This window comes from Trichoplusia ni, chromosome 2 (genome assembly GCF_003590095.1).
Source record: "Trichoplusia ni isolate ovarian cell line Hi5 chromosome 2, tn1, whole genome shotgun sequence".
Lineage (NCBI taxonomy): Eukaryota > Metazoa > Arthropoda > Insecta > Lepidoptera > Noctuidae > Trichoplusia > Trichoplusia ni.
The window spans coordinates 1462587-1488419 of NC_039479.1; the positions used below are offsets into that span (position 1 = coordinate 1462587).

The 25833-nt window shown below is 38.3% G+C and overlaps 3 protein-coding genes across 3 annotated transcripts in view; 2 read left to right on the forward strand and 1 right to left on the reverse strand.

The window, feature by feature from the left end:
• The window catches only part of LOC113502457 (A disintegrin and metalloproteinase with thrombospondin motifs 18-like), a 56170-nt gene extending 52252 nt beyond the window's left edge, over positions 1 to 3918 (forward strand). The window contains exons 16-18 of the mRNA XM_026884037.1: positions 1790 to 1938; positions 2453 to 2648; positions 2998 to 3918. Coding sequence (XP_026739838.1) covers positions 1790 to 1938; positions 2453 to 2648; positions 2998 to 3128 — 476 coding nt within the window. The 3' untranslated portion in view covers positions 3129 to 3918. The remainder of the gene's footprint in view (positions 1 to 1789; positions 1939 to 2452; positions 2649 to 2997) is intronic.
• An 88-nt stretch (positions 3919 to 4006) lies between these two features.
• LOC113502465 (augmin complex subunit dgt3) lies at positions 4007 to 10456 on the reverse strand. Its single transcript, XM_026884049.1, has 10 exons — positions 10147 to 10456; positions 9612 to 9824; positions 9040 to 9229; positions 8442 to 8620; positions 8023 to 8133; positions 7323 to 7478; positions 6600 to 6777; positions 5808 to 6028; positions 5275 to 5440; positions 4007 to 4820 (listed from the first exon to the last, which is right to left on the reverse strand). The coding sequence occupies exons 1-10, from the start codon at positions 10326 to 10328 to the stop codon at positions 4716 to 4718; spliced, it is 1701 nt and encodes a 566-aa protein (XP_026739850.1). The 5' UTR covers positions 10329 to 10456; the 3' UTR covers positions 4007 to 4715.
• Positions 10457 to 12433: 1977 nt separating this feature from the next.
• Positions 12434 to 20170, forward strand: LOC113501311. Its single transcript, XM_026882429.1, has 2 exons — positions 12434 to 13498; positions 20066 to 20170. The coding sequence occupies exons 1-2, from the start codon at positions 12434 to 12436 to the stop codon at positions 20168 to 20170; spliced, it is 1170 nt and encodes a 389-aa protein (XP_026738230.1).
• Positions 20171 to 25833: the final 5663 nt, after the last annotated feature.

Consider the following 25833-nt stretch of genomic DNA (forward strand, 5'->3'; position numbering starts at 1 on the left):
TTGTGTATGGTTCACCGCAAGACAAGCTTCTGAACCAAGGTTTAAACCTTGACCATCAGATTTAGAAGACAACTTGTTAGTATGTATCAAAATAGGTTTTAATGTCTTGTAGCTATGTAATCTATGTTTGTCTCTGTTATGTTGATTGTCAAGTCAAATATAGTTCATGGAAAATATCCAACGTGTTTTAATAGGTTATGGGCCCAGTTGGGCATTTATCAGTTATTTTGTTGTTAAAATAGATAATTTGCGCTTGTTGACTGGCGAAACCATGAACTCGAATATAGCTAGTGTACCAAAACTAAAGGGCATGGAAAACTACGATAAATGTGGTGCCCGTTATGAAAGAAAATGGCGGATAAATTGCGTTTTCAATGTTTTTTATAAACGGAAGGTTTAGTTAGAAGGGTTGGTACACAGATAGCGGTGCCAGTGCACATATGACTGTTAACAAGGACGGGATTGCAAACATGAAACTATCACCGTGTTTTAATGGGTTGATTGTTCAGGAGATGTGGAGATCATGTCAGACTTGCAATGTCATATAACTGTGAAAAATGAGCTATACGTGCCTGTTTTGACTACAAACTTGTAATCAGTTAGCGAGCTTATCAGGAATGGTAACCAGGTTGTATTTGAAGAAAAGCATTGTTATGTATTTATGACGGAAGAGATGCTTTGGTTGCGATAGGTGACTTAACTGATGGGGTTTACAAGTTGAGGTTACAATCTTCAAGTTACATGTTGGCAGCTCCTGAAATTACAGGAAGATTGTGGCACAGAAGTGGCTTGCACATATAAATAGCCAAGATATGGAATGAATGTGAAAGGATAGAGATTGTGTAATCCTTCAAAAGATACTGTTATCACCAGCAGGGATGTTATTTTGATAGAAAGCGAGACAGGTGATAATGCAAACAGCCAGGAGGCAATATTGGTTCCAGATGACGAGAGTAATGTGGAAACACCAGAGATCAGCGTGGAGAAGGAGAGCAGAGATTCAATGGGGGCATCCTGTGTTCCAGTATTTGATTATCATAGTGATAGCTCTTCAGATTCTTCAGTATACACTGATGGTGAAGAAACACACATTACATGTATATCTTAGTCAGGAGCCAGAGCCTTATGAAAGACAGAAGACGCAAGGAAAGCAGCCTGATCGGTATGGTTTCAGCAACTTGTGTGTATCCAGTACTGTTCCAGTTTCTCAGGAGATTTCAATCTCACAGGCTCTGAAAAGGCCTGAGAAAGAGCAGTGGAGACGTGCTTTGGCTGAGAAGTTGCAATCATTTGAAGATAATGATGCCTGGGAGCTTGTCAAAAACCCTAGTGATGTATTTGTAGTATGGGAATGAGTATAATTCATTTAGATATAGTTACTGTTTTTCTAAATGGTGTACTAATGACATGTAAAGCATTTTAAGTTTATTTATATAGTGGGTGTTGTACTATGTCAGTAATGTTTTGATTATTTTGATAAGTGGGGGTGTTAGTATGTATCAAAATAGGTTTTAATGTCTTGTAGCTATGTAATCTATGTTTGTCTCTGTTATGTTGATTGTCAAGTCAAATATAGTTCATGGAAAATATCCAACGTGTTTTAATACAACTAACAAAATAACAGTATAAGTCAGAGTTTAAAAAGATTTCGTTCTGACCCTCAGTGTGTGTGTGTGTGAAAAATATATTATACTAATATAAGCCTCATAAATATTTCATAACTACAATAAAATATTTTATTCCTCTTGACATGTATTATTAATACATGTTTTTATCATCATTATTGCAGAGGATCCGGACAGGCCTTGTCGTATAGCGTGCCAGGACGAGCGCGTGTCACACCGGTTCTACCTGGTCAACGGCCACGAGGGCTGGTTCCCTCTCGGGACCTCCTGCGGGAAGAGAAACGCCTCGTATTGTGTCAGTGGGAAGTGCTTGGTGAGTGATATGTTTTAGACTTACTGTTGAGGAATGTTTATATTCATGTTTGAATGTTAAGCTGCAAAGAAGAGCAGAAAATGCTAAAATATTCATACGATTGTCTACTTTAGTGTACCTACCAACACATTTTGTGATATCTAAAACTAAAAGCAAAGGCTCCAACGTTATGCAATATTGACTGCTAGCTACAGAAAACAACATTGTTTTGAAACTTCAAGAACAACGAACTAGCAGACAACTGAAACCAATAGACGCTTTCATAGACATAACACCAGTTATCAATGAGGTCACCACGTCTAACTCACTATGCGCGTCGCGTGGCGGGTTCGATCCCCGCGTAGGTCAAGCATATATGTGATCCACGAATGTTTATTCTGAGTCTGGGTCTCACTGTGCATGAGATTTGTATGTTTGTGAAAACCCCGCGAGTCGTTACAAAAAAATGGCCGATGACTGAAACACAATTTCAAAATTATTGAACTTTTAATTACTCATCAAAAATTGTCCTCAGGAATTCGGTCCCGACAACACTCCACTCTCAGAGATGGTGTTCACACTTCCCCTACTGGGCCGTAGTAATGTATCGCGCAGTCTCCCACAAAGAAGTGCGCGACATAGACGCAGTCTTCGCGCGCAGAGGATCACGGTCAAAGCCACGCTCGACCAGCGACATCTAGATGATATTATTGCAAGGCTCAATTTGACACGTAAGTATTTGTAGTCAGTAGCTCTTGATGTCCCAATTTGACTTTTAGAGAAGATTTTTTAGGTGAAGTGTCTTAGCACCGTTTTTGTATCATAATTTATTTTGTAGAACAACTTACCTTAGTATTCATTCACGTACGAAACGCGCCCGCGAGTCAACGTGAACGAGTTCTTACTTTCTATAACAATGAGACTAATTAAAAAACTGATATTCACAACTTAAGTCTACTTTAATTACATAATCTATAACAACTCCATTTCGTAGTTAATTGTTACCCACCCAATTCGCATACCTTCAGACTAATCTATAATTAAAGTACAAAACATAACATTATACATACTTTCTTCCAGACAATATAAACGATCACATAACATACTTCGACGCGATACCAGAGAACATAGAAGTGGACTTCAACAACCCAATACACATAGCGCCAGAAGACACTCTATTACGGAAGCCGCCTCGACCGACATGGGATTGAACTCAACATTGTTACCAGTAATACAAATGTAATTAACCCTATGTATGAAAGGCTGATCAGTCATAATGGCAATAATTATTATTGGTGATTTAGGGCCGATTTTCAATCGCCAGATAACTTTTATCCGAATAATATTTTTGACTGACGATTGAAACAAAAGTCCTTAGAAAACTAATCACCAATGAGGATATAGAATGTCAAAGAGTGACTAAGTTTCAAAAGCTGCTAAATCACGTGATGTTTATGACGAAAAAGATAAGGGAATATATTATGATTCGTATGCCAAGGCGATAAGGTTGTTTTTTGAATAATCTACTTTTAAATAAGATGGCACTTGATGTCCTGGGCGCTGCTGGTTGGTCGTGTATAGTTTTATGATAGGTATTTGTGAATGCCAAATAATGTTGGCATTGCTCTCTAGGGTGTTTACCCAAAGTCAAGGATATTTTTTGACCAAATATTCGTTCTACCGCATGCTACATGATTTTAACAAAATTGTAGTATTCTATTTTACAAAATTCAATAAATGATACTTGCAGGTTCATTAAACAGTATTAAAATATCAAATTAATTGTAACATCTCCTCCATCAAAAACTGTTTTACCGACAACAACGAAACAAAGTGTCGGTAAAACAGTTTCTATCTTCAGTAACTTTCCTGTCACATACTTTTTCGTTAGAAAGTATCCGTAGTTGCTACATTAGATACAAATTAATCGTTTGCGGTAGAAACGACTGTCAAGACTACTGTTGTTCAAACAAATATAATTTTAAGTTGTACATACTTTTGACTAAATCATTGTGATCGTTTTAGTAATTTATTTATAGAACTTTTTATACTTTTATTATGTAAGTAGGTGATAAATAAAATAAACATATTTTATACAACCATTGTTTTATTGAAGGCACTTATTTGTAGCTGAGTTGAGCGTAAAATGAGGTAAGTTTTTGTATTTACTTATTTTGAGTACATCTTATGAATACAAATGCTATAAAATAAATTACATATTCGGATAATTGTGATGCAAAAATAGCTTATAATAATAAACATTTTCTGTATGTACACACAGGTTCTATAAAAGTTTCAACTGTTGTGTAATGAATAGCTAAATACAATAAAAACATTTGTATAGAGTTTTATATTCAAATTCATTCAACACTTAAAAAATTTGCTACTTTTTATTTAGAAACTTTGAGGTACTGAAATTACCAATCTTATATTACAAATGCGTCGTATAATATTGAGAAAAACAACAAACTTCCTTTCAAAGACAACATAATATAAATATCTCTGATAGCTGTAATAAGTGCACATGTATTGTGTGTTCATCAACTTGATACATAGAATATACGAAACGCGTATATAATCACCGAGCAAGCTTATTTTTATTAACAGAGGGTCTACCACCACATCTTAAAGTAATATTATAATGGTCGTGGAAGCATGACAGCGCAATACACGGCGTAGAGCAGCATTTCATTTCCACACCGACAAAAATATTACTTAAAGACATCGTAGCCTTTTCCAGACGTGGGATAGTTGTAGGCCGATGTTAGACATAGCTTTGTATGTAGATAGTAACATTATTATGGAAATACCTTACAGTTAGCATTCTTCAGTGCCGACAATAGACGAGCAGGATCCGTCAGGAACCATTGCCAAAGTTTTCTGTAGCATTGCTTGTCACCATTCTGAGGAATATATGATTCATTAATCTTCAATAAGAATTCTTTTATTTTTTCAAACTTCGTTTAATCATTCTTCATATTTAAATTATCGCGGTAGCCTTGCAGGAAGTACAGAGTCCATATCAATTTGAAATTTTAAAGTAGTAACATTTTTAAATATAAATCGTCACTGACAAACGGTGAAGGAAAACAACATCAGTAAACTTGGATTCCAAATATGAAAATATGGATTCACGAACCTGCAGTCAGCTAGCAAGCTACGTGTCCCTATAGAGGAAATTATTATACCCTCTATACTTGCCTTAGATGCCCCATTAATGGCAAGAATTGCTTTGCTATAGTAAATTTACCTTACCTAATGCACGCCATCGAGATCTATTGCAGCCGAAGATAAATTGGGAGGCCAGTGTCCAGCAGTGGACGAATATGGACTGAAGATGATGATGATGCAACTTACCTTAACAGTAGTAAATCTATTGCTGGCCTCGACAACTCTCTTATCGACAGTGTCCATGTGTTGTTTGAGCGCGTGTGTGAGCGCGGCCGCCGCGCGGTCCCAGGCGCGAGGCTGGGTAGTGCAGCCGTCCCATAGGGTCGCGCGGAGAGATTGCGTTGACGATTTACTGTACAATTAAAGAAAATTGTGTTATAAATACATGATGTGTATAGAAATGTGGATAAAATCTACCTAAAAATCTATTTCAGTCACCGGTGACTGAAATGCAGCATTAACATTCTATTGAGCTTGAAAACTTGGAAACAAGAAAAAAACAAAAATCAAATCAAAAATACACATTACACTATGCTACAAATTGTTAACCTAAAGTTAGAGTATTTTAAGGCTGGCTTCGTTGAAACTAGATATAAAATATACCTACCTCTGTCTTTCACATATGCATTTACTTTGTAGTATATTCTTCTTTTAAGGTATCCTAATTGCTTTGGGTTTGATGTATTTAGCTATAGAAAAATACCACTTCTAATACTTACAAATCATCAGACAGAGTTTCTTTCTTCTTATAACCATCGGCGACTGCCTCTTGCAAGTCCTTCACGCGATTCTCTAGCTCGCTGTATAGCTTCACTAAGGCATTAGGGTCGTTATTCCCTTGAACGCCTAATATGTGGAACAAAGACTCTAACAGTATGTCGGAAGATTGGAGTTTCATTTCACAAGCGTCGTGTTCAGCGCAAATCTCGTTCATAGAATCCTGAAAACAAGTATCTTAATAAGACCTTAATATTCGGTATTAAGTTCTAATTATGATCACAAATATTAAGTTCTAAAAGGAAAACTGTCCTCCTTTTTCTAACAGCAAGTGAATGTTTTGCCTATTGTCAAATCCCATATTTTTATTAGGTTTCCAGTCATGATATCGAGACGCTTTTCTTTGGTGATGAGACATGTGGACAATGTTCAGATTATTTCGCCGTGGCAAACGACGTGTTTCCGATTCTTAAACTTTGTCTGCTATAGTATAAGCCTGGAAACAAGTAACTTTTTTCAAGTTTCATCAAATTACTTGGTCAATGGATTTCGCATAAACAACTTTTATAAAGAGCACAATCAGGCTCCGGGGCACAATGATTTCGACCCACGTCGAGGCTACTATAATGTCGATCATCCTCGCGACTAAAAACAGCCCCACTGCTTGAGCCTAACGAGATCGCCCACGCATACTGTTCGACTCTGGCTACGTTCAAAGTGATATCTTGCAGACACTAGCACTACACTGAGGATGATATGTATTAGACACAAGCAGTATCCTGGTGAGTAGTTACCATCCTGCAGCAGACCGCCTGCGCCTCTGCCGCCACGTACCCCCGCAGCTGCGCGGCGAGCTGCAGCAGCTCCTCCAGCGCGCGCAGCTCGCGGCGCAGCGCCAGGTACACGCCGCGGTCCAGCAGCAGCGCCGCCTGGCAGGCCGACAGCAGCTGCGACAGGTCCGCGTGGACTTGTCTGGAAACGGGATTATTATTTCACTAGCTGTTGCCCGCAGGCCTGCCCGCTACAAACCGAAAATGATTCCAAGGGAACATAAAATCGGGAATAAAACTATCCTGTGTTAATTCAGGTTACATATTATCTGAGTACCAAGCTTTAATTAAACATCTATATATCCAGACACGAGCTTTTGCGTTTATATTATAGTAGAGTAGGATTCTGTGAGTGTAAAAATAATCTGACAATGACGAAGAGCTTGAGAAAGAGATACATAAAACTCAGCTTGAGTAAATACGAAAACTGAAACATGCATTGACCTGTGAAGTTATCACGCAAGAATTTTTCCACGTGCCGCCTTGAGGGTATAATACTTGCACGTTCTTTGTTAAGCAAAAACTTTCAAACCATATGGTTGTATAGCTGGAAATCTCTATGTTCTCAAGCACTAATGGATTCTTTACGTGGTTCAGCTATCCATTAACCAAGTCAAGAACTGACAATGATGAAGTCGCAGTTTCTTATTACATTTCAATATAAGTATAAATCCTATTTTTACTTACTGCCTAACAGCCAAAGCACAGCATGCCGTAGTCTCGACTGCTAGCGAAGTTCGTTCCTCTACCAACTGCTTCACAGCGCCGTGCAGCTGCTGGTACAATATGGCCTCTTCTTGCTCCAGCAGATCCACCGCGCTTTGTGCTTCCATGAGACATGAACTGAAATTAAAAATATAATTTAATACTTAGAAAGTCTTAAAGACTTCGTGGTTAAGCTGCAGCTACAAAAGTTGATCCATCACAGGTTCAACTAAAACAACACATGGATTGTTAAAACTTTAAAATGGTAGGTTGGGAGACAGGTTCCAATTTAAGTTGAGGCCGACTCCAACACAGTAGGAAAATGGGGAAGAATGATGACTTAGACTGGCTAGAGAAGCTGTTTTCTTAAACCCCTGACGGATTAAAAAGAAACATATGACACGTAAACATATAATATATGTTCATAACAATGTATGAACAAAATAGAGTATGGCAATGCAAAAAAATAGCTTAGTTCCAAAAAGCCTTTAATATGTGACCATACAATAGTGCTAATGCTATTCAGGACATGGTTGATATCTTGATAACCTTAATAATACATAGTCACAAGACGCCCCTATTATGCGATGGTCATAGAATAGTGCTTATGCTATCCAAGACTTGGTTGACATCTCTAATAAAATTAAACACATCATTAGAAATAATATGAAGTTCAACTTACGTTATTTGACTAGGATGAACATCCTTGTAGTTGGCTACTAAGGACACTTTGGCTTGTTCCCCACACAGCTCAGCCTTTGATTGTATGTAAGAGCACATTGCTTCTGATAATCTGGAAAGGAAATTTTAAAAATGTTGGTAGTAGTGGATGCATAGTCAACAGCAAGTATACAAGCATATTCATAGGACAAGCTTTGGTTATGCAAATGCGCACAAATGAGAGTTGATATAAAACAGTCTATTTGAAAACGAAAGTTGCTTCTCTCATCAGATTCGCTTAAGTTACAATAAACACCATTTTCTGTCATCCAAATGGATGGCTTATTGAATAAATTGTTCATTTCCATACATAGAAATAGCATTCAAAACATGACTAATGCCTGATTTGAATATTTCTGGTCAATAACATAAATTTCTCACCTCTCTTCCATACTCTTAGCTTCAACTAAGGCAGATCTCAATTCTTCATCAGAAGTGGTGTCATTTTGTCTCTTCATAAACTTCTTAGATGCGTACAGGTCAAAATGAGACCGGAACAACAGTTGAGACTGCCTGTAGGTCTCAAACGGACCAAATGTGAAGAATTTTTTAGCTGTCTCCTATTACATAAAATAAACACAATTTTTATACACCATTTCTACTTCATCTTGATCATCCACTTATTCTCAATTTATTATTGACTCTCACAGTTGGTTTACCAACACATTCAATTCATAGTGTCAAAAAAATATTTTTAAATCATTTCAAGACATATCATACTAGTCAAATAAAAGACTATCATTTAGTGAAGTGAAGTTAATTATTAATTAGTTTATTCCTATCCATTGCTGAACACCTAATTGTGCTTTTAGTTTTATAAGGCATTTGCATAGATAGTGGAGTGGTATAGGACATCACACTTCAATCTCTGATAATCCACAAATGCTTATTCCGAGTCTAATGTGTTTTCACATCGGACTGAATACTTGTAAACCTCCTATGCTTTTCTTAATTATCATATGATAATTTCTTAACTTACCTTATCACAATGACAGTTGCCATACATCTCCAAAGCATCAGAGATCACATCTATGACACCATTGGTGATGGTTTCCACCTCCTTAGCTAAGGACAGGCACTCCTCACCAGCTGCACTCTCATCCTCTTTGTACTGCTGGTACGCAGAGTTCAGTTTAGATACTTCTAATGATAACTCTTCTTTTACTTGTCTGTGGAAGAAATGATCTTGTATGTTTATGATGTGATGAGATTTTAGAAGAAGTCAGATACAGATGCTAGGGATTTTGTATATTATGATTGTGAAAAAAGAAACAGTAAGAAATTTGTTATTTAATTCTTGCATTCTTAAGACATTCATTAAATTGTGACACAATTATTATATAGCCTATGTTGATGCTTCAGAATGATAAAAGCAAAATAAACAGAATGGCTAGTATCACTTTTATTTTTAATTTCCACACAAATCAGGCATATCTTAATAGAAGTAATTTATTAAGTAATAAAATACATTCATAAAAATAACAAAATTCTTTTTTTGTTTTATAAAGTCTTTTCCAATTCACAAATAGAAGTTCCCATAATCATACTCACTCATTCTGCCTCTTCAAGTCCGCAAGAACTCTCTCCTGTTTCTCCAACACATGGAGCTGCTCCTGCATCATCTTGATCTCCATCTCCACATCCTCTTTGCCTTCCTTGTCTCCCGGCAGACATATTCCTTGGTACTGCTCTTGTATGTTTAATATAGAAGCTTCTAAATCTTCTGGGGATAAGAGTTGACCTTTCTTCTCTATGTCAATGAAGCTGGAAAAATAATCAGAGTTTTGTTAGTTACGCTCAATACGTTTTGTTATAAAATGTACTTCTTAAATGTACATCACATTTAAGAAATATTAATTATTATTGCTGGTTTTTGTTAAGTATTCTGAAATGAGGACTTTTAGTGCCAACATTTATAAGAATAAATGCGTGGTTTGCAACTCCCAAAACTGAATTAAACATTTTACAATCAATATCTACAGGAGGTCGGAGCAAACGCCGCCCAACACAAAGTAGAGAGTATAGAATGAATAATTCTACAACATGTGAGCCAATTTCAACAAAAACACAGTAATTTATAACTTACCGACATTCCTCTCGTGCAGTTAGAGCGTTATTATGATCCAAATTGTTGTGTAGCCAACGCAACACGCTAGCGAACTCGCGATCATTCAACATCCATTCAAACGACTTTTTGTAAGTCTCCACGCCCAAACTATGAAGAAATGGCACGAATTCTTCATCACTCATATCATGTATACCATTCATGATTTATATAATACTTTGTCAAATTAAAATTAAATGGGGAACCGAATTGAACATTCATAGGCCGTTGATGTTTTCGAAAAATCAAAACATTAAGTATGACATTGGATGCTTTAGTGTTGCAAGCGTGGAAATAAATAATGTACTAAAAACAAGCTAAGCTGTGGCTCAAAAATGACTTAAGATGCGTGCATTTTTTAAAGTTATTTTGTTCAACTATGTTTTTTATTACTTTTAAACTTACTAAAATATTTATCTTTGCCTTTTGGTATTGGTATGCTTTTATTTTAATATAATTATTTTCTAATCTACGGTGGTCGTTAAAAAACTGACAACACAGAACTAACAATCGTTTGCAGAGATAGCTTTGAGTTCTTGTAGTTGCTTCAAACCAAAAGATTAAAAATTATGATATCTTACTAACATTATGAACTTGAAAGTTTGTATGTATGGATCTTTGTTACTCTTTCACAATTTCACGCAAAAACCACTGAATGGAATTAGACGAAACTTTGTGCACAGATAGTTTCCAACCTGGATTAACGCATAAAATAGTTTTTATTCCGATTTTATGTTCCTATGGGATCATTTTCGATTTCCAAATCAAGCAAAAATTGTAACTATACTCCATAGCAATTGTCAGGCTACCTTTGATATGGACATTACCCTGTTTCGTCTATTCCGTGGTCATTAACATTTTGACGTAAATATGAACAGGTATTTTCTGTTTCTAAAAGGAGACTAAAATAATTTGTTGAGTATATTATTATTTCTGCAGATATTTTTGCCTGCCGGTATTGTTATCATTAATTAGTTCCCCACTGGGGCAAAGCTAGTTTTATATACTTACATACAAAACATAATAATAATAATAATACTTACCCCACTTAACCTTACTGATAGAGACCCACAGCGTAATGAACGTATTCTTGACAAGTCGGAGAAAATCACATTATGGCAACAGAAGTCTCTTCACGGGAGACATCGTCACGACCTGCAGCAACCACATGTCGACAAAGTTATGTCGAACGCATGGTTGCGACGCGGCGAACTCTTCCCGGAGACAGAAGCGTTTATGATGGCGATCCAGGACCAAGTCATTGATACGCGAAATTACCAAAAATATATAATCCGAAACCCAAACCAACGTACAGACATGTGTAGACATTGCCACGCTTCCTCTGAAACAATACAACATATTACCTCCGCTTGCAGGTCTCTTGCCCAAACCGACTATAAACACCGCCATGATCAGGTAGCTGCCATAGTACACCAACACTTAGCACATAAACATAGTTTTATTGCGAAAAAGTCTCCCTACTATAAATATAAACCGGACACAATTTTAGAAAATCAGAGCTGTAAAATATATTGGGACAGAACTATAATAACAGACAAAACTATCCACTATAATAGACCTGATATCACAGTGCATGAAAAAACTAGTAAAACTGTATACTTAATTGACATAGCTGTTCCCAATACCCATAATATACAGGCTACAATATCTGAAAAGTTGTCAAAATATCAAGATTTAGCGATTGAGTTAAAGCGCCAGTGGCGGGCAGAAACCATTCATGTAGTCCCTATCGTCATCTCGGCAACAGGAATCATACCGAAGAGTCTACAGCGCTGTCTTGATATTCTGGATATACCGAAGTACACGTTTAACACCCTTCAGAAAGCTGTGATACTGAACACCTGTCGACTCACCCGAAAATTCTTCACCACATCCGCCATCTCCACTGCCTATACTACACTCATATAAACTCTAATTGCACTTGACTAAGGTCCGTGTGATTAGATGTAAAAACCCCTTCAGAAGGGAGGACATAGTTCGTATAAAGTATAATAATAATAAAAAAAAAAAAACTTCGTGTCAACCGTCAATCATCTATTTTTTCTGAATATTTTTATTTTCGAACTTCTTTACGATAATTATACAATAAACAATATTTTTATAATAGTATATAGTAAAAGTGCACATATAAAACTCAAGAAACCATATTAAAATAAAAAAGTAAATAAAAATGAAAATCCGATGTACGATGACATATGTCATCACTATAAAATATGTAATTTACGACTCAGAAAACAAGAATAGATAAATGTTGACACGAAGAAGAGCAGCACGCCTTCCATCCCCGGGCTCGTCGCCGAGCTCCGCCTCGCAGCGGCCGCCGGGCCGAGGTCCAGCGCCGGCAGTTGCAGTCGCGTCGAGCTCCAGCGACGAGTACTACTCCCCACCGACGTCGCCAACACCTGTACGTCGGCCGGGGAGGCGCCGGCCGCCGAGTAGCTTGGCGCCCTCAGGCCAACCGGCCTCGAACAGGGCTCCCGCTCCCGGTGGTGTAGTGCAGCGCATGAAGTGGACTCGACCCATGAACGAGAATGTCATGCGCGCCTACTATGGGGCGACAGGGGGAGGAACTAACCTCACTGCGTACCGTGCCAGAATGCTCTCTCTGTTTCGGACCCTTGAACCGGACGTCGACGTATCGGCACAACGTTTGTCGGATCAAGTGCGAGTTATCCAACGTAATCACAGGTTGGATGACGCGACGCTTGATCGATTGCGCTCTGAAGTGCAGACTAGCCCTGTCGTCGTTACCCCGTCAATAGCGGAAGCGCCAGCTGCAAGCGCGCTGCCTGCCAACCCTGCTGACGGGGGAGATGATGACGGTGCTATAACTGTAAGTACCCAGTGCAGTGATCATATAAGGAGTACATTGGAACAGGCGGTTCTGGAGTATCGGTCAACACCCCGGGACCAGAGACCACGACTACCTCGCTTGCCCATGCACAACCGAAACAAGGCGCTAATGGGTGTCCTGGATTCGCTGCTATCCAGTTATTTTGGGAACAGCGAAGACCTCGGTGACACGCACTCGCTTCTGTACTGTGCGGCTGTTGCGGCGTGTCGTGTAGCTGGTGTTACCTTTCGAGATAACACAGCTGCACGGCCTAAGCAAGCGGCTCCAGCCTGGCAGTGCAGGATTGAGAAGCGTGTTGCTGAGGCCAGGACACTCATAGCCAAACTTGTTGCGTTTCGGGGCGGAAACACTCGCCCTAGGGTCATGCGTTTTGTAAAGCGGGCGTTTGCTGGGACTAATATTAGCCCCAGCGAATACACCGCCCGAGTTACAGAACGCATTGACTTTTTTAAGCAAAAGGTGTGTGCCTGGGCAAGCCGTATTCGACGGTACAAGACTCGGGTGGACCGATTTCACCAGAACCGTATGTTCCAAAGAGACCAAAGATGGGTGTACAGATCTTGGGAGCAACCTGCGTCGGAGGAGGGTGCCGGACGCCTGCCGGATGATGTCGCTACAAATTTGTTTTGGCGCAGCATCTGGTCGGCGCCTGTAACCCACTCTGAGGGGGATTGGATACGTGATGTTGAGCAATCGTGTGAACGAATAGAAGAAATGGGGGCTATTGATATTAGTCCCCAAGACGTAGCCAATGCAGTCCGTCCGTTGGCCAATTGGAAAGCCCCGGGCCCGGATGGACTGCATAACTTCTGGTTGAAATGGCTACCAAGTTCACATGGTTGCTTAGCATCCCAATTCCAATCTGCCGTAGACTCGGGCGTGCTCCCACAGTTCTTCACTACTGGTTCCACCCATCTGCTCCACAAAACAGGTAGTACCACGGACCCCAAAAATTATAGACCCATTACATGTTTACCCACCATCTACAAACTGCTTACATCCATTCTGAGAGAAAAGATTAATGACCATATTGAACGGTTTTCTATCATGTCTGCCTCTCAGAATGGATGTAGGAATGGGTCACGTGGTACTAAGGAGCTACTCCTTATTGATATGACTATTTGCCAACAAGTTCGCCGCTCCAAAAAGGGTGTGTCGACATGTTGGATAGATTATAAGAAGGCCTATGATTCGGTGCCACATGCATGGCTCATGAGGGTGCTAGAGTTGTATAAAATCAATACAACTCTACGCACTTTTTTGAAGTCATGTATGGGGCAATGGACTACGGTGCTTCACTATCCAGGATGTCGGGATATCCAAAAGAGCGGTCAACTTATTAGGATTGAGCGGGGAATATTTCAGGGTGACAGTTTGAGTCCCCTGTGGTTCTGTTTAGCCTTGAATCCTCTTAGCACTCTGCTTGAGAATTCAAGGCTGGGCTACTCGTTGCGGAGAGGAAGCCAGGTAATCTCCCACTTGTTGTACATGGATGACCTGAAATTGTTTGCTTCCAACAAGTTGCAACTGATGAAGTTACTGAAGATTACTGAAAGCTTCAGTAATTCCATCAGAATGGAATTTGGTGTTGACAAATGTGCAGTCATGCATGTAAAACGAGGTGGGATTGTAGAATCCCAGGGCATACAGCTCTCGGATTCTATAAACCTTAGGTCCCTCTCCTCAACGGAAACCTACAAATACTTGGGTATGTCAGAGGCGTTAGGCATTAATGTCGCTGACATGAAACAATCGTTACAGACACGTTTCTTTGGCCGCCTGAATAAGGTACTAAAAAGTTCCTTATCGGGCGGTAACAAGGTGCGTGCCTTTAATGGTTGGGTCATGCCAGTGATAATGTACTCCTTTGGCATACTCAAGTGGACACAGACCGAACTGGACGCCTTGGATAGAAGAGTCCGCACACTGCTCACCGCAAATCGAATGCACCACCCGCGATCATCGGTAATGAGGTTATATATCCCGCGAAAGTGTGGGGGTCGTGGCTTCCTAAATGCCAAGACCCTCCATAATCGCGAGGTATGTAACCTCAGGGAGTATTTCCTCCGAGTGGACGTGGGGATGCACCGAGATGTGGTGGCAGTGGATAAGGGCTTCACTCCGCTCTCTCTAGGTAAAGAGAACTGGCACAAACCTGTCGTACTAAGCGTCAAAGACCGCAAAGATGTATGGCAAAGCAAGGAGCTACACGGACGCTATTATCGGACCCTTCACGGGGCCGATGTAGATTTCTTAGCGTCCGTGGCCTGGCTACGCTTCGGAGATCTCTTTGGAGAAACCGAAGGGTTTGTATGTGCAATTATGGATGAAGTTATCATGACGAATAACTACCGAAAATATATAATTAAGGATGGTACAGTTGACATCTGTCGGGCATGTCACTGTCCCGGTGAATCCTTGAGACACATAGTTTCGGGATGTTCTCGTCTTGACTTGCTAACGGTGAATACTTGCACAGACATAACCAAGTGGCCAGGATTATCCATCAGCAGCTTGCTCTGAAATACAAACTTGTGGAATCTGAGGTGCCGTACTATAAGTATGTGCCCGACCCAGTTCTCGAAAGTGGTCATATCACACTGTACTGGGATCGATCTATCATCACTGACAGGACTATTGTTGCCAATAAGCCTGATATAGTGGTGATCGATCGATCAGAGCGTCGGACAATGATTGTTGATATCACTATCCCCCATGACGAGAACCTCGTGAAAGCAGAAAAAGAAAAACAATTGAAATATTTGGATTTAGCTCACGAGGTTGTCGACTTGTGGGAGGTGGACTCGGCAATCATTGTCCCGATAGTCGTAAGTGCCAATGGCTTAATAGCCAAGAGCCTCGATCAACATCTTCGGAGGCTCTCGTTGGGCGTCTGGGTCAAGGGTTTGATTCAGAAAGCGGTACTTCTGGACACGGCGCGCATCGTGAGGAGGTTCCTCTCTCTGGAGCCCTGACCACCGGCAGCTTGGGCCCTGTTCCCGTTGCCGGTTGGACACTATTTTTTATATTTTTAAATGTATGTTGTTTTTATATATATTTAAAAATGTAATTTATATGTATTTTAATGAAATAAAGGAAATAATAATAATAATAATATCATGGGACAACTCACACACGGTTATCTGATCCCAAGCTAAGCAGAGCTTGTGTTATGGTAACCAGACAACTGATAAACTTACTTATATATTTCTAAATACATACATATTATAGATAAATAACACCCAGACACCAGAACAAATGATCATGCTCATCACACAACATTTGTCCTGGGCGGGAATCGAACCCACGACCTCCGGTATAGCAGTCAGGGTCACTAACCACTAGACCAACAGGCCCGTCAAAACGCAACAACAAATAGACACAGCAGCTCAGCACACAAAATGTTCAACCCGACTGGGGTTCAAACCGACGACCACCGGTTTTGCAGCGATTCCTAACTACTACTCCGATAGGCCTATCAAACACAGACATATGTAATTAATTAAATTGCATTTTGTTATTATTACAGAATTTGAAAAATAAACTAACTCAAAATCATCTTAAACGCTGATCAAGTTGGTCTAGCTACTCTAAGATCATAGCTCAAAATACTTGCAGCAAATCACAGGACCCGCTTTGAGGATTTCCTGGTTTGGGAGCTAGATAAAATGTTTTTATTTTAAAATTCAAAACAAGTAGTATTTACCTAAACATTTTGAATTTAAAAAAGATGGAAATTACATACCCTACAGACGCAGAGTAATTCATTAATTGGATTTTCCTGCATCTGTAGCGCTCTCAAAAGCTAAGGAACTTTCCAGTGACCGTAAACAAAGAAACTCTCAAAGAAAATAACTCACGATTAAGATAATTCGATCCCACTTAATATTTGCATGTCAAATCACTTGTCTCGAAAACAAACAAAGGTTCTGCTTACATTACTGCGTCAGACCATACATCATTCCATCATGGTGACACAAAGAACGAAGGAAGTGACAATTTGGGCTATTAGCCAATCAGGACCCTCGGTTTGGGCATATCCTCGCACTTGAACGTTCCCAAGTTCAAGGTCTAGAGCAAAAGGACGCGCGAATTGAGAATGGTCTCGATTGTACACGTGTGAACTTAGATTCAGGTTTACGGGTTAGGATTTTACTAGAATATTCTGGAAACTAGAGAACATTTGCAGTGGTTAAAATTCCCATATGGACGCCAATATTAGGAAATGGAGAATCGCTTTAAAGGTTCTAAAAGAGTCCGCTATTTCATTTTGCCTTTCCATGGGTTCAATGTTCCTGAGGGTTCCTTACGGGTCACAAAAGAACAGCAAGAGTTACCACAGTGCTCACCAAAAATATAATTTAGTAAAATGAAGTGCCTTAGAAAGAAAAAAGAATAGCGACTCTTCCTGGGTCGGCTTAATATACTTACCTCGTCCACCAAAAATAATTAATATTAAAAATAAAAGAGAATTTTGATCGAGTTTCATCATCTCTGTGGCCATTTGAGCCAACCTTCTTGGGCAATATTCCCGTTACCATAACAGCACTAGATCGCTAGAAAGTTCTTCATGTTTGTCCTTTCCGTTCATGCCTGGCTTGCCGTTTGTCCGGCTGAAGAGTCCTCCCATTCACTACGCTTTCATTATGTGGAGTACGTCACAGTTCGTGACAAGACTACTCGATACACAATGCCTTGTTGGTATCCATTGTTTGACATGATTCGATATTTTCAAATCTATTTCATTTCATTTTAAGCCACTTTTATACGATTTTCTTTAATGACGTGTAGTATGCCTACTTAACGTATGATGAAATATTTTGTTTCGTTTTTACATTGATACATTCAAATTTCTTTGTTCCTATTCTCAAGAGCTTTAGTTCTTTAGCACAACTTGACAGATTGGATTTTTCGTCCGTCTGGACTTTTCACAAGCATGATAGATTCCAGTAGAACAAATCTACAGACAATTTTTAAGATTTTCATGTCCCCATCAGGACCTTTAAAAACAGTAGATATATGTAGTAATCCTAAATCAATCTTTGACTGTTTAGTTGAGTATGCTTCTAGCACTTATTATTACCAAAACTATGAGCAAAACGTCTCTCCTAAAAAATGGACACGCACCTTATTGCCCACATAGGAAATAGGCGGCATGAAGTACTCTCCACATCTCAGCATTGTCCTCACAAAGAAAAACAATGCAGTCAGCTCGTTCAAGCTCACAACTTATACTTCCATCCATCAATACATTTACAACCGTAATGTTAATGCATAAGGTAGCATTTCCCATGGAGGCTGTGTGACAGAATATTGCATGGGTGTCAAAAGTCCTTATCGGTTTGAAGAGGCACTGGACCCGCTTGGAATTATTAGCGCCTGGTATTTTCTATTTAATTTAGTTCTTGTTTAGCTTGCTCAACACACGTTACGGATTTTCAAACAATGTTTTTGCAGAGACAGTAAAGTTTCTCGTAGTTCCTGAATATTGATTTGTATTTTGTTGCATATTTTATTTAATTCTTTAGAAAACCGTCTCTTGCACTATGGAATTAAATCTTTGGGTCGCTGGGGGTAGATATACACCACTCCAGATCAGAACAAAGATTTGTGGATTTGCTGTTTCTACACGAGGTTTGAAACCGCGTCACGTCGCGCTCGTTGCTATTCGACGTGGTGCTGGTGACCTGTACAATTCTGCTATCCATGTAGTCAGTGTAAACATCTTTGAAAAACGTTTATTTCTTGTACGTCTATATAACTTCGAAACCTCTATTTTCCTGTAATAATTAAATTATCTATCCAAATGAAAGGTTTCTTTAAAAATGCAACACCGTTATAATCATCATCATTAATATTCAGCAGTTTTAACCCCTACCAACCCTTAACACGTACAAGGGTTCCGTATGCGAGCAACCCCTATGTAAGTCTATAAACTATGGCTTTGCCTTACATACAATTTCTCCTTACTTTTTCTTTCAACACAAAGAGTGCTTCATACCCAGGTATAAGGGCGGAGGGTGCCTTTAATTAACGAAGATATAAAAAGGTTTATTTGTGTATGTAGCTATGTGTGTCGGTGTGTTTGTTTGTCTAGGACGCGCTATACAGCGTCTGTTCTTTTAAATAGGCGAATAGAGAGAGGATTGGAGCCCACAATTATTTTGGTTATTTTTAAAGATAACAATAATTTAAGTTAGTAAAGTAAGCTTCAATTTTTCTGGAGGCATTGGGGAAAAAAGACATAGCGGGTATAGAATATCAGGGTAAAAGTATGCATAACTTTTTTCAAGAATAATGGTACACTTGCCATTATTCTTGAAAAAAGTTCCCGGTAACTTAGTAATACGGTAAAAATATATACTCGTATTTATTTAATAAACAATAAGCATACTTACCTATAGAGAAATGACAAAGTAATTAGTGTGATAATTGAAATCGAAATATTTCCTAAATAATTTCATTCTATGTCATATTATCAAGCTTAATTTTAATAAAAAACATGTTAATCTTCTCCACCCCTTTCCTTATTCTCCAAACGAAGTCAGGATCATCTCGTTGGCGCCTTCACAAAAGGACCTGCCTATACCACCATAAATAGTTCGTGTAAATAAATAGCACGACACGTGCCCGCCCTCCTGTCGGCTCGTCGTAATTATAGCTCTAGAAATAATGAGATTGTTCACTAAAAAACTTATTTTTAAATAGATAGGCGTTAGATCTTTTCTTTGTCATAAAAATTGGATAGTGTTGATGGGCATAAATTAACAAGAACTTGTGATTAACAGACACAGAGTTTATTTAATTTAATACTTACTTATTTAAGGTAAATAAAGAGTTACTTTAACAGTTTTTTAAAATAAATAAATAATACCAGCCTATATACGCTCCACGGCTGTGCAGGGAAAGATTTTAGATTCCAATATTCGGAATCCGGGTTTCCTTACGATCTTGGCCTTCACTGTTTGTCAGCGGTATCTTAGAATAACTAAGAAACAACATATTGTATAACTTTGAAAAATTCAGATTGGTACTCTGCTTGTGGTGGGATCGAACCTGCACCACCATAGTATACAATTCATAGAAAAGCACGGCAACCTAGCGAAAGCTAACATGTCGATTCTAAATTAAATAATAGTTATATAGTGAACACGACATTAAACCATCCAATTTATTACCAAAGAAATCACCATAAAATAAAATAAGCATCTATAAATTGCCTACTTTCATCAAAGCCATTTGAAAACTGTTACGAAATAATCTGAGAACAGCGCCATCTATCCGTTGACACCTAGAACTATTACGTGTTTATAACCTATCAACAGCGAACATGGTCTATTTGACAGGTCTAAACTATTTTCGGAACTCAGGACCAATTTTAAAAATGGTTCGGATTGTATTGGGATCTCACTAACAAATCCATTTTTGGGTGTTTTGTGTTTAATTATTTTACTGTGGTGTTATTTTCTAATGTTAAGAAGTTTTTATGACGACCTCCGTGGTCGAGTGGCGTACGCATCGGTTTCAAGGTGTCGCTAGATCTGAGGTCCCGGGTTCGATCCCCGGTCGGGTCAATGTAAAAATTCACATTTCTACATTGTCTCGGGTGTTTGTGGTACCTTCGTTGTATCTGAATTCCATAACACAAGTGCTCTAGCAACTTACTTTGGGTTCAGAACAAGGTATGTGATGTTGTCCGCATTTTATTTTTATGAAACGGAATGGCAAATTTCGACTACTTTAACTTTTCCGTCGTTATATGTAAAGACTTTGGTTTATTCTGTGTAAAAATGTATTTTTCTGTTCAGGTTTACACTTCACTTTAGTTTTTGAAAGCACATTTTGATAACTTTACTAAGCTGCTAAGCTATGTAAATATTTTTTTAACTACAGAAGAATAGAGCACTTTTTTGTGTATAATATATTGTCTATCCAACATATTTAAATACCTTATAAATATTTTACACTTAAATAATTTCTATTTAATAAAATACTATTTTATTGATCATCACCACTTTGCTACAATGATAACCGAAGGCAATAACGGAATGCCTCCCACACGATCAATTCTATTTAACACATTATTATAAACCGAATCGGTAAGAGCATTTTATTGTCATATTTATGTGATCTGACGAAATCAACATTATATTGAATGGTGTATTCAATTATTTTCTAATTTGAAATAGTATTATGTTCGATAAAACATTTAGTAGATAAATTACTTTCCCACACAGATTAAGGTTGTTATTTTCAAATCTTTTTTTCTATTATATTGTAAGTCTTGTATAAGACGAAGAATGTCCAATAAAAATAATTCATTGCATGTTTTTTCATATGCGGAAATGATTAGGTCGCTATGTAAAACCAACTGTGCCGACGTGCCGAGAGTTCGATCCTCGTGAAACACAAGCATTTATATGAAACCCCCGCGATACAACGATTTAATTCCTTAGTGAGAAGGTCATTAAAAAAAAAGAAGCAAAAAAAACTTTTGTTTGATTCAGTAGGACCAAACGGCAAAAAATGGAGTCTTTTAATACCTATTTACCGTAATCATTACCTTTGCTATTCACATAGGCAAAATAAATACTAAAATCAACATAAAAAAACTGAGTTACTATATCCCAACAAATGTGTAAACTGTTTAAATCTTTTAATAGAACATAAACCAAATCGGTGATATAAAATAAAACTGTCCATTATTTACGACTGCAGTTATATTTAACCCTGTACCGCTGCATCGGATTACTAATGCGTTTGACGCGCGATTACCCTTAATTACTCATGGATTAAAATTAAATAAACACTACTGTCAAGTTGTCTCGGGTTATTTTGTGTGGTCTTTGAGACCTAAAATCGTATTTTAGGGTTGAGAGAATATTTTCTTTTGTGATCCATATAAGTTCCATTCCAGTAACTTACAGAACAACTCTTGAGCTAAAATAATATACACGGTGATGTTTTAGTCGTCTTACAAAAGCAGCCCAGTTCATGTATCCGACGTAAAATACCCCTAGGCGCGATTATTATTTTTTTATCATCAACTAAGATAATAAGTACGAAGAAAATTAAACAAGAGAAATCTGAAATATAGTCTTAAAAATGATAAAAACGCCGCCGCCCGCGCCCCTCACCATTGTTACAAGGCTCGGACCGCGCTCGCAACAAAGCTGTGTTTCTAAAAAACGAATTGCATCATAATATTGAATAAAATTGCATTTTAAATTTACTATTTATATATATATATATATATTATATATTTTTTTATCATGAATGTGTTCTAGTCATTGGATACATGAACTGGGCTGCTTTTGTAAGACGACAAAAAAATCACGGTGTATACTATCCTAAGCTATAAGAAGAAAAATATTATATTTTTTTGTGTTATACATAAATTTCAGGATTGACTATTGAACTTGGCCCTTTGTCGTTGAAGTCAAAATTATACTTTAACTTGGCTCTCATTACACATTTATGTTTTCGATGGGACAATAAAAATACCTCAAGACTTAACACATAATTTTGTCGCATTACAAACTACTATCCGATTGCTAATTAATGTTAAATACATGTCTAATTTCCTTCAGTATATTTGAAGAAAGTATTTCTATTTTGACACCTCAAAAGTGTCTACCACTCTTCACAAACCAAAAACTATAGCTGTTGTGGGAAAGAGATGCCGCTATAAGCCGCCTATTGCATTATCCTGCTTCGACAACAGTCTTAACTACAAAGATGGTGGTCCGAATGAGAGGCTAATCAGAGAATGTTGATAACATATTGAGATGGCCGGACATCCTCATTGACACTTATATACTACGCATTAGGTCAAGTATTTTTATTAGATGTATTATTTATCTTACAGAGCTATTTGTGTTAAGTGCACGTCTATCACATTTTTCCTCGATGTTATAAAGAAGCTATTTGTTCGACACGGAAGACATTGGTAAAACTTGGTCCCTTGTTGTGTCGTCATCGCTACTTCACAGAACTTTTTCGTTAGATTTTTGAAGGTTCTAGCCAGAGCAAAGATAGAAAGAAGCCAGGTTCACTGAGGGCACCTCTGCGATCAAGCTTCGACTTAGGGTGTTACTAACAATCTTATTAAGGCAAACATGAACTAGACAGGCATGTTAGGGATGTGACGTGGCCACGTCACTGAGGGTTTGATAAAAATAGACTAAAAACAAACATCGGTTGGGTGACAAATACATTTCTGGGCAGAAATCTAAAATGTATTTATCACCCCACAAATTTGTGACTGTAATTAGCATTTCGTGTTATAGCGGCAAAATAAATACTTACATCATCTGTGAAAACAATTGTTTAGCTCTCACGTTCAGGAGGTACAGCCTAATGAAGGAAGGACGGATAGACTGTTTCAGCTTTTGGATACGGAACCCTATAAAAAAACAAGTAGTAACATGTCACAATTATAAAAACTTACTGTACTGACCTAAAATACCAAAACATTCGATTATAAATAAACCAGATGTTTTAAGTTCATTGTCCTCAGACGAAATCCTGCTATAATAATCAGTGTATTAATAACATATAATATTATTATATGTTCTATAACGCTAATGTAGTTCACTGCGAGACATATCTGTGAAACCTGCCAATCATAATGTCTTTAGCAATCCTTAATTATTGCGAAAATCTTTGCTTTACACCAGGCAATAAATAAGCAGGCGAATTATTTAAGTGATAATTAACGCACCAAAGACATAACTGTAAAAAAGAGAGCCAAGTTTAATACAAACATTATGTTTGGAAAAGGGCTTCGCTGCAAAAAGAATGGAGATTTAAATTAGAGCCAAGTTCTATACAGAATGGAATTATTTATTTATAAGAACAAAATCTCATTCTTTATTTGATGCCTATAAAAATAGCAGTTGTTTAAAAATGTGAGATCTTAAAGTAGATTGATGGTTTTTTTATCAGAATTTAAAATCTATATACTAATATATAAAGCTGAAGAGTTTGTTTGTTTGTTTGAACGCACTAATCTCAGGAACCTGGTCCAAATTCAAAAAAATCTTTTTGTGTTGAATAGACCATTAATCGAGGAAGGCTTTAGGCTATAAACAATCACGCTGCGACTAATAGGAGCGAAGGTACAAAGGAAAATGTGAAAAAAAAATAGGGCAGGTATAAATCATAAATAGTATCTTCTACCCACGGGGACGAAGTCGCGAGCAACAGCTAGTGTTGAAAAACTCTGTAGGTATACTACAACCCCTTGAGAGGTCAGACAGAGTTATTATTGCACACTATATAAAGATGAATTGTCACGTATAACAATTGCATTATTCCAGAAATAGCCACAACACGAAACAAAGCTATAATAAAAATAATGACATCCGTCCAACGTCCATCAGATTGTTATCAAAACGGTTAAAAAACGCACATTGCGAAAAAACGGTCGCGACAAATGGGCTAGGGTTCCTACCGTTCTACCGTCGCATTAATTAAATAACGAATATGTTTTGGCGTGTGAGCATGACTCATACGTGAATAGGGTTTCCCATAACAACAATGGACGCCAAGAACGCGTTGTTAATCGCCTTTGTGTATGGACGTAAGCCTTATCAAAGAAAGTTAGTCTATGCTGAAGATTGAAGAAAATAAATATCATCATCGGCCTAGCCTTTTCCCAACTATGTTGGGGTCGGCTACCAGTCCAACCGGCTAAGTACCTGTGTTTTACAAGGAGCGACTGCCTTTCTGATCTCATCAACCCAGTTACCTGGGCAACACGATACCCCTTGGTTACACTGGCTGTCAGACTTTTTTCAGCTTCTGACTATCTGTAAAGACTGTCAAAGATGTAGGAATAACAGCCGGGACCCACAATTTAACGTGCCTTCCGAAACACGGAGGAACTCGTTATGACAAAGATGGTCACCCATCCACGGACCAACCGCGTCAAGCATAGCATAGATCGAATCCCGTATGCGGTTTATCTTAACCACGAATAATGATCCTTGTATACAAATTTTGATAATCTGATGCCAATTGGAATCATGAAAAAAATGGAGTTTAGTTTTTTTTAAGAATGATGTACTGTTTTTTTTAAATGGGCGAGTTAAGTCGGTTTAAGTCGATTTACAATAGAAACGGTATGTTCTGAATTTCGTCATCGTCATCATCCTCCTAGCATTTACTCCGACTATATTGTGGTCGGCTGTCAGTGTCACCAGACGCAAGTACCAGTCTTTTAAAAGGAGTGACTGAAGATTCATATATGATGATAAAACAGCCGGGACCCACGCTTCAACGTGCCTTCCGAAACACGGAGAAACTTGTTATAACATAAATGATCACCCATCCACGGGCCAACTACACCAAACGTAGCTTAACTTATGCAGTTATAGCTTAGCCATGAGCTACTGTGCTTTTACCTTCAAACCTGAAGAAAACAAACCAAATATACTCCATTGAACCGCAGTAAGTGGCAGGCTACCGCGCGTGTAAATCCCCATGAAACGCCCATAAGCTGTGTACACCATAATTTATTTTTCCGTTGGCGCATACAGGGGGTCTACCAATATACCTTAAAGTGAGACTTTCAGCCGTAGAAGCGAGATAGCTCATTACATTGCGAAGAGCGGCATCTCTTTTCCACAATCACGATTATGTTGCTTAATGATATTGTGGTAGGGAGTCAAGAGGGGAAAATACCATAAATCTCAATAAAGCGCGCGATGCACAAACATACTAGTTCATTTTACTGACGTAGTAGTAATAACGTTGATGATAATAAATGTATGTGGTTAGTTAAAGCCCGG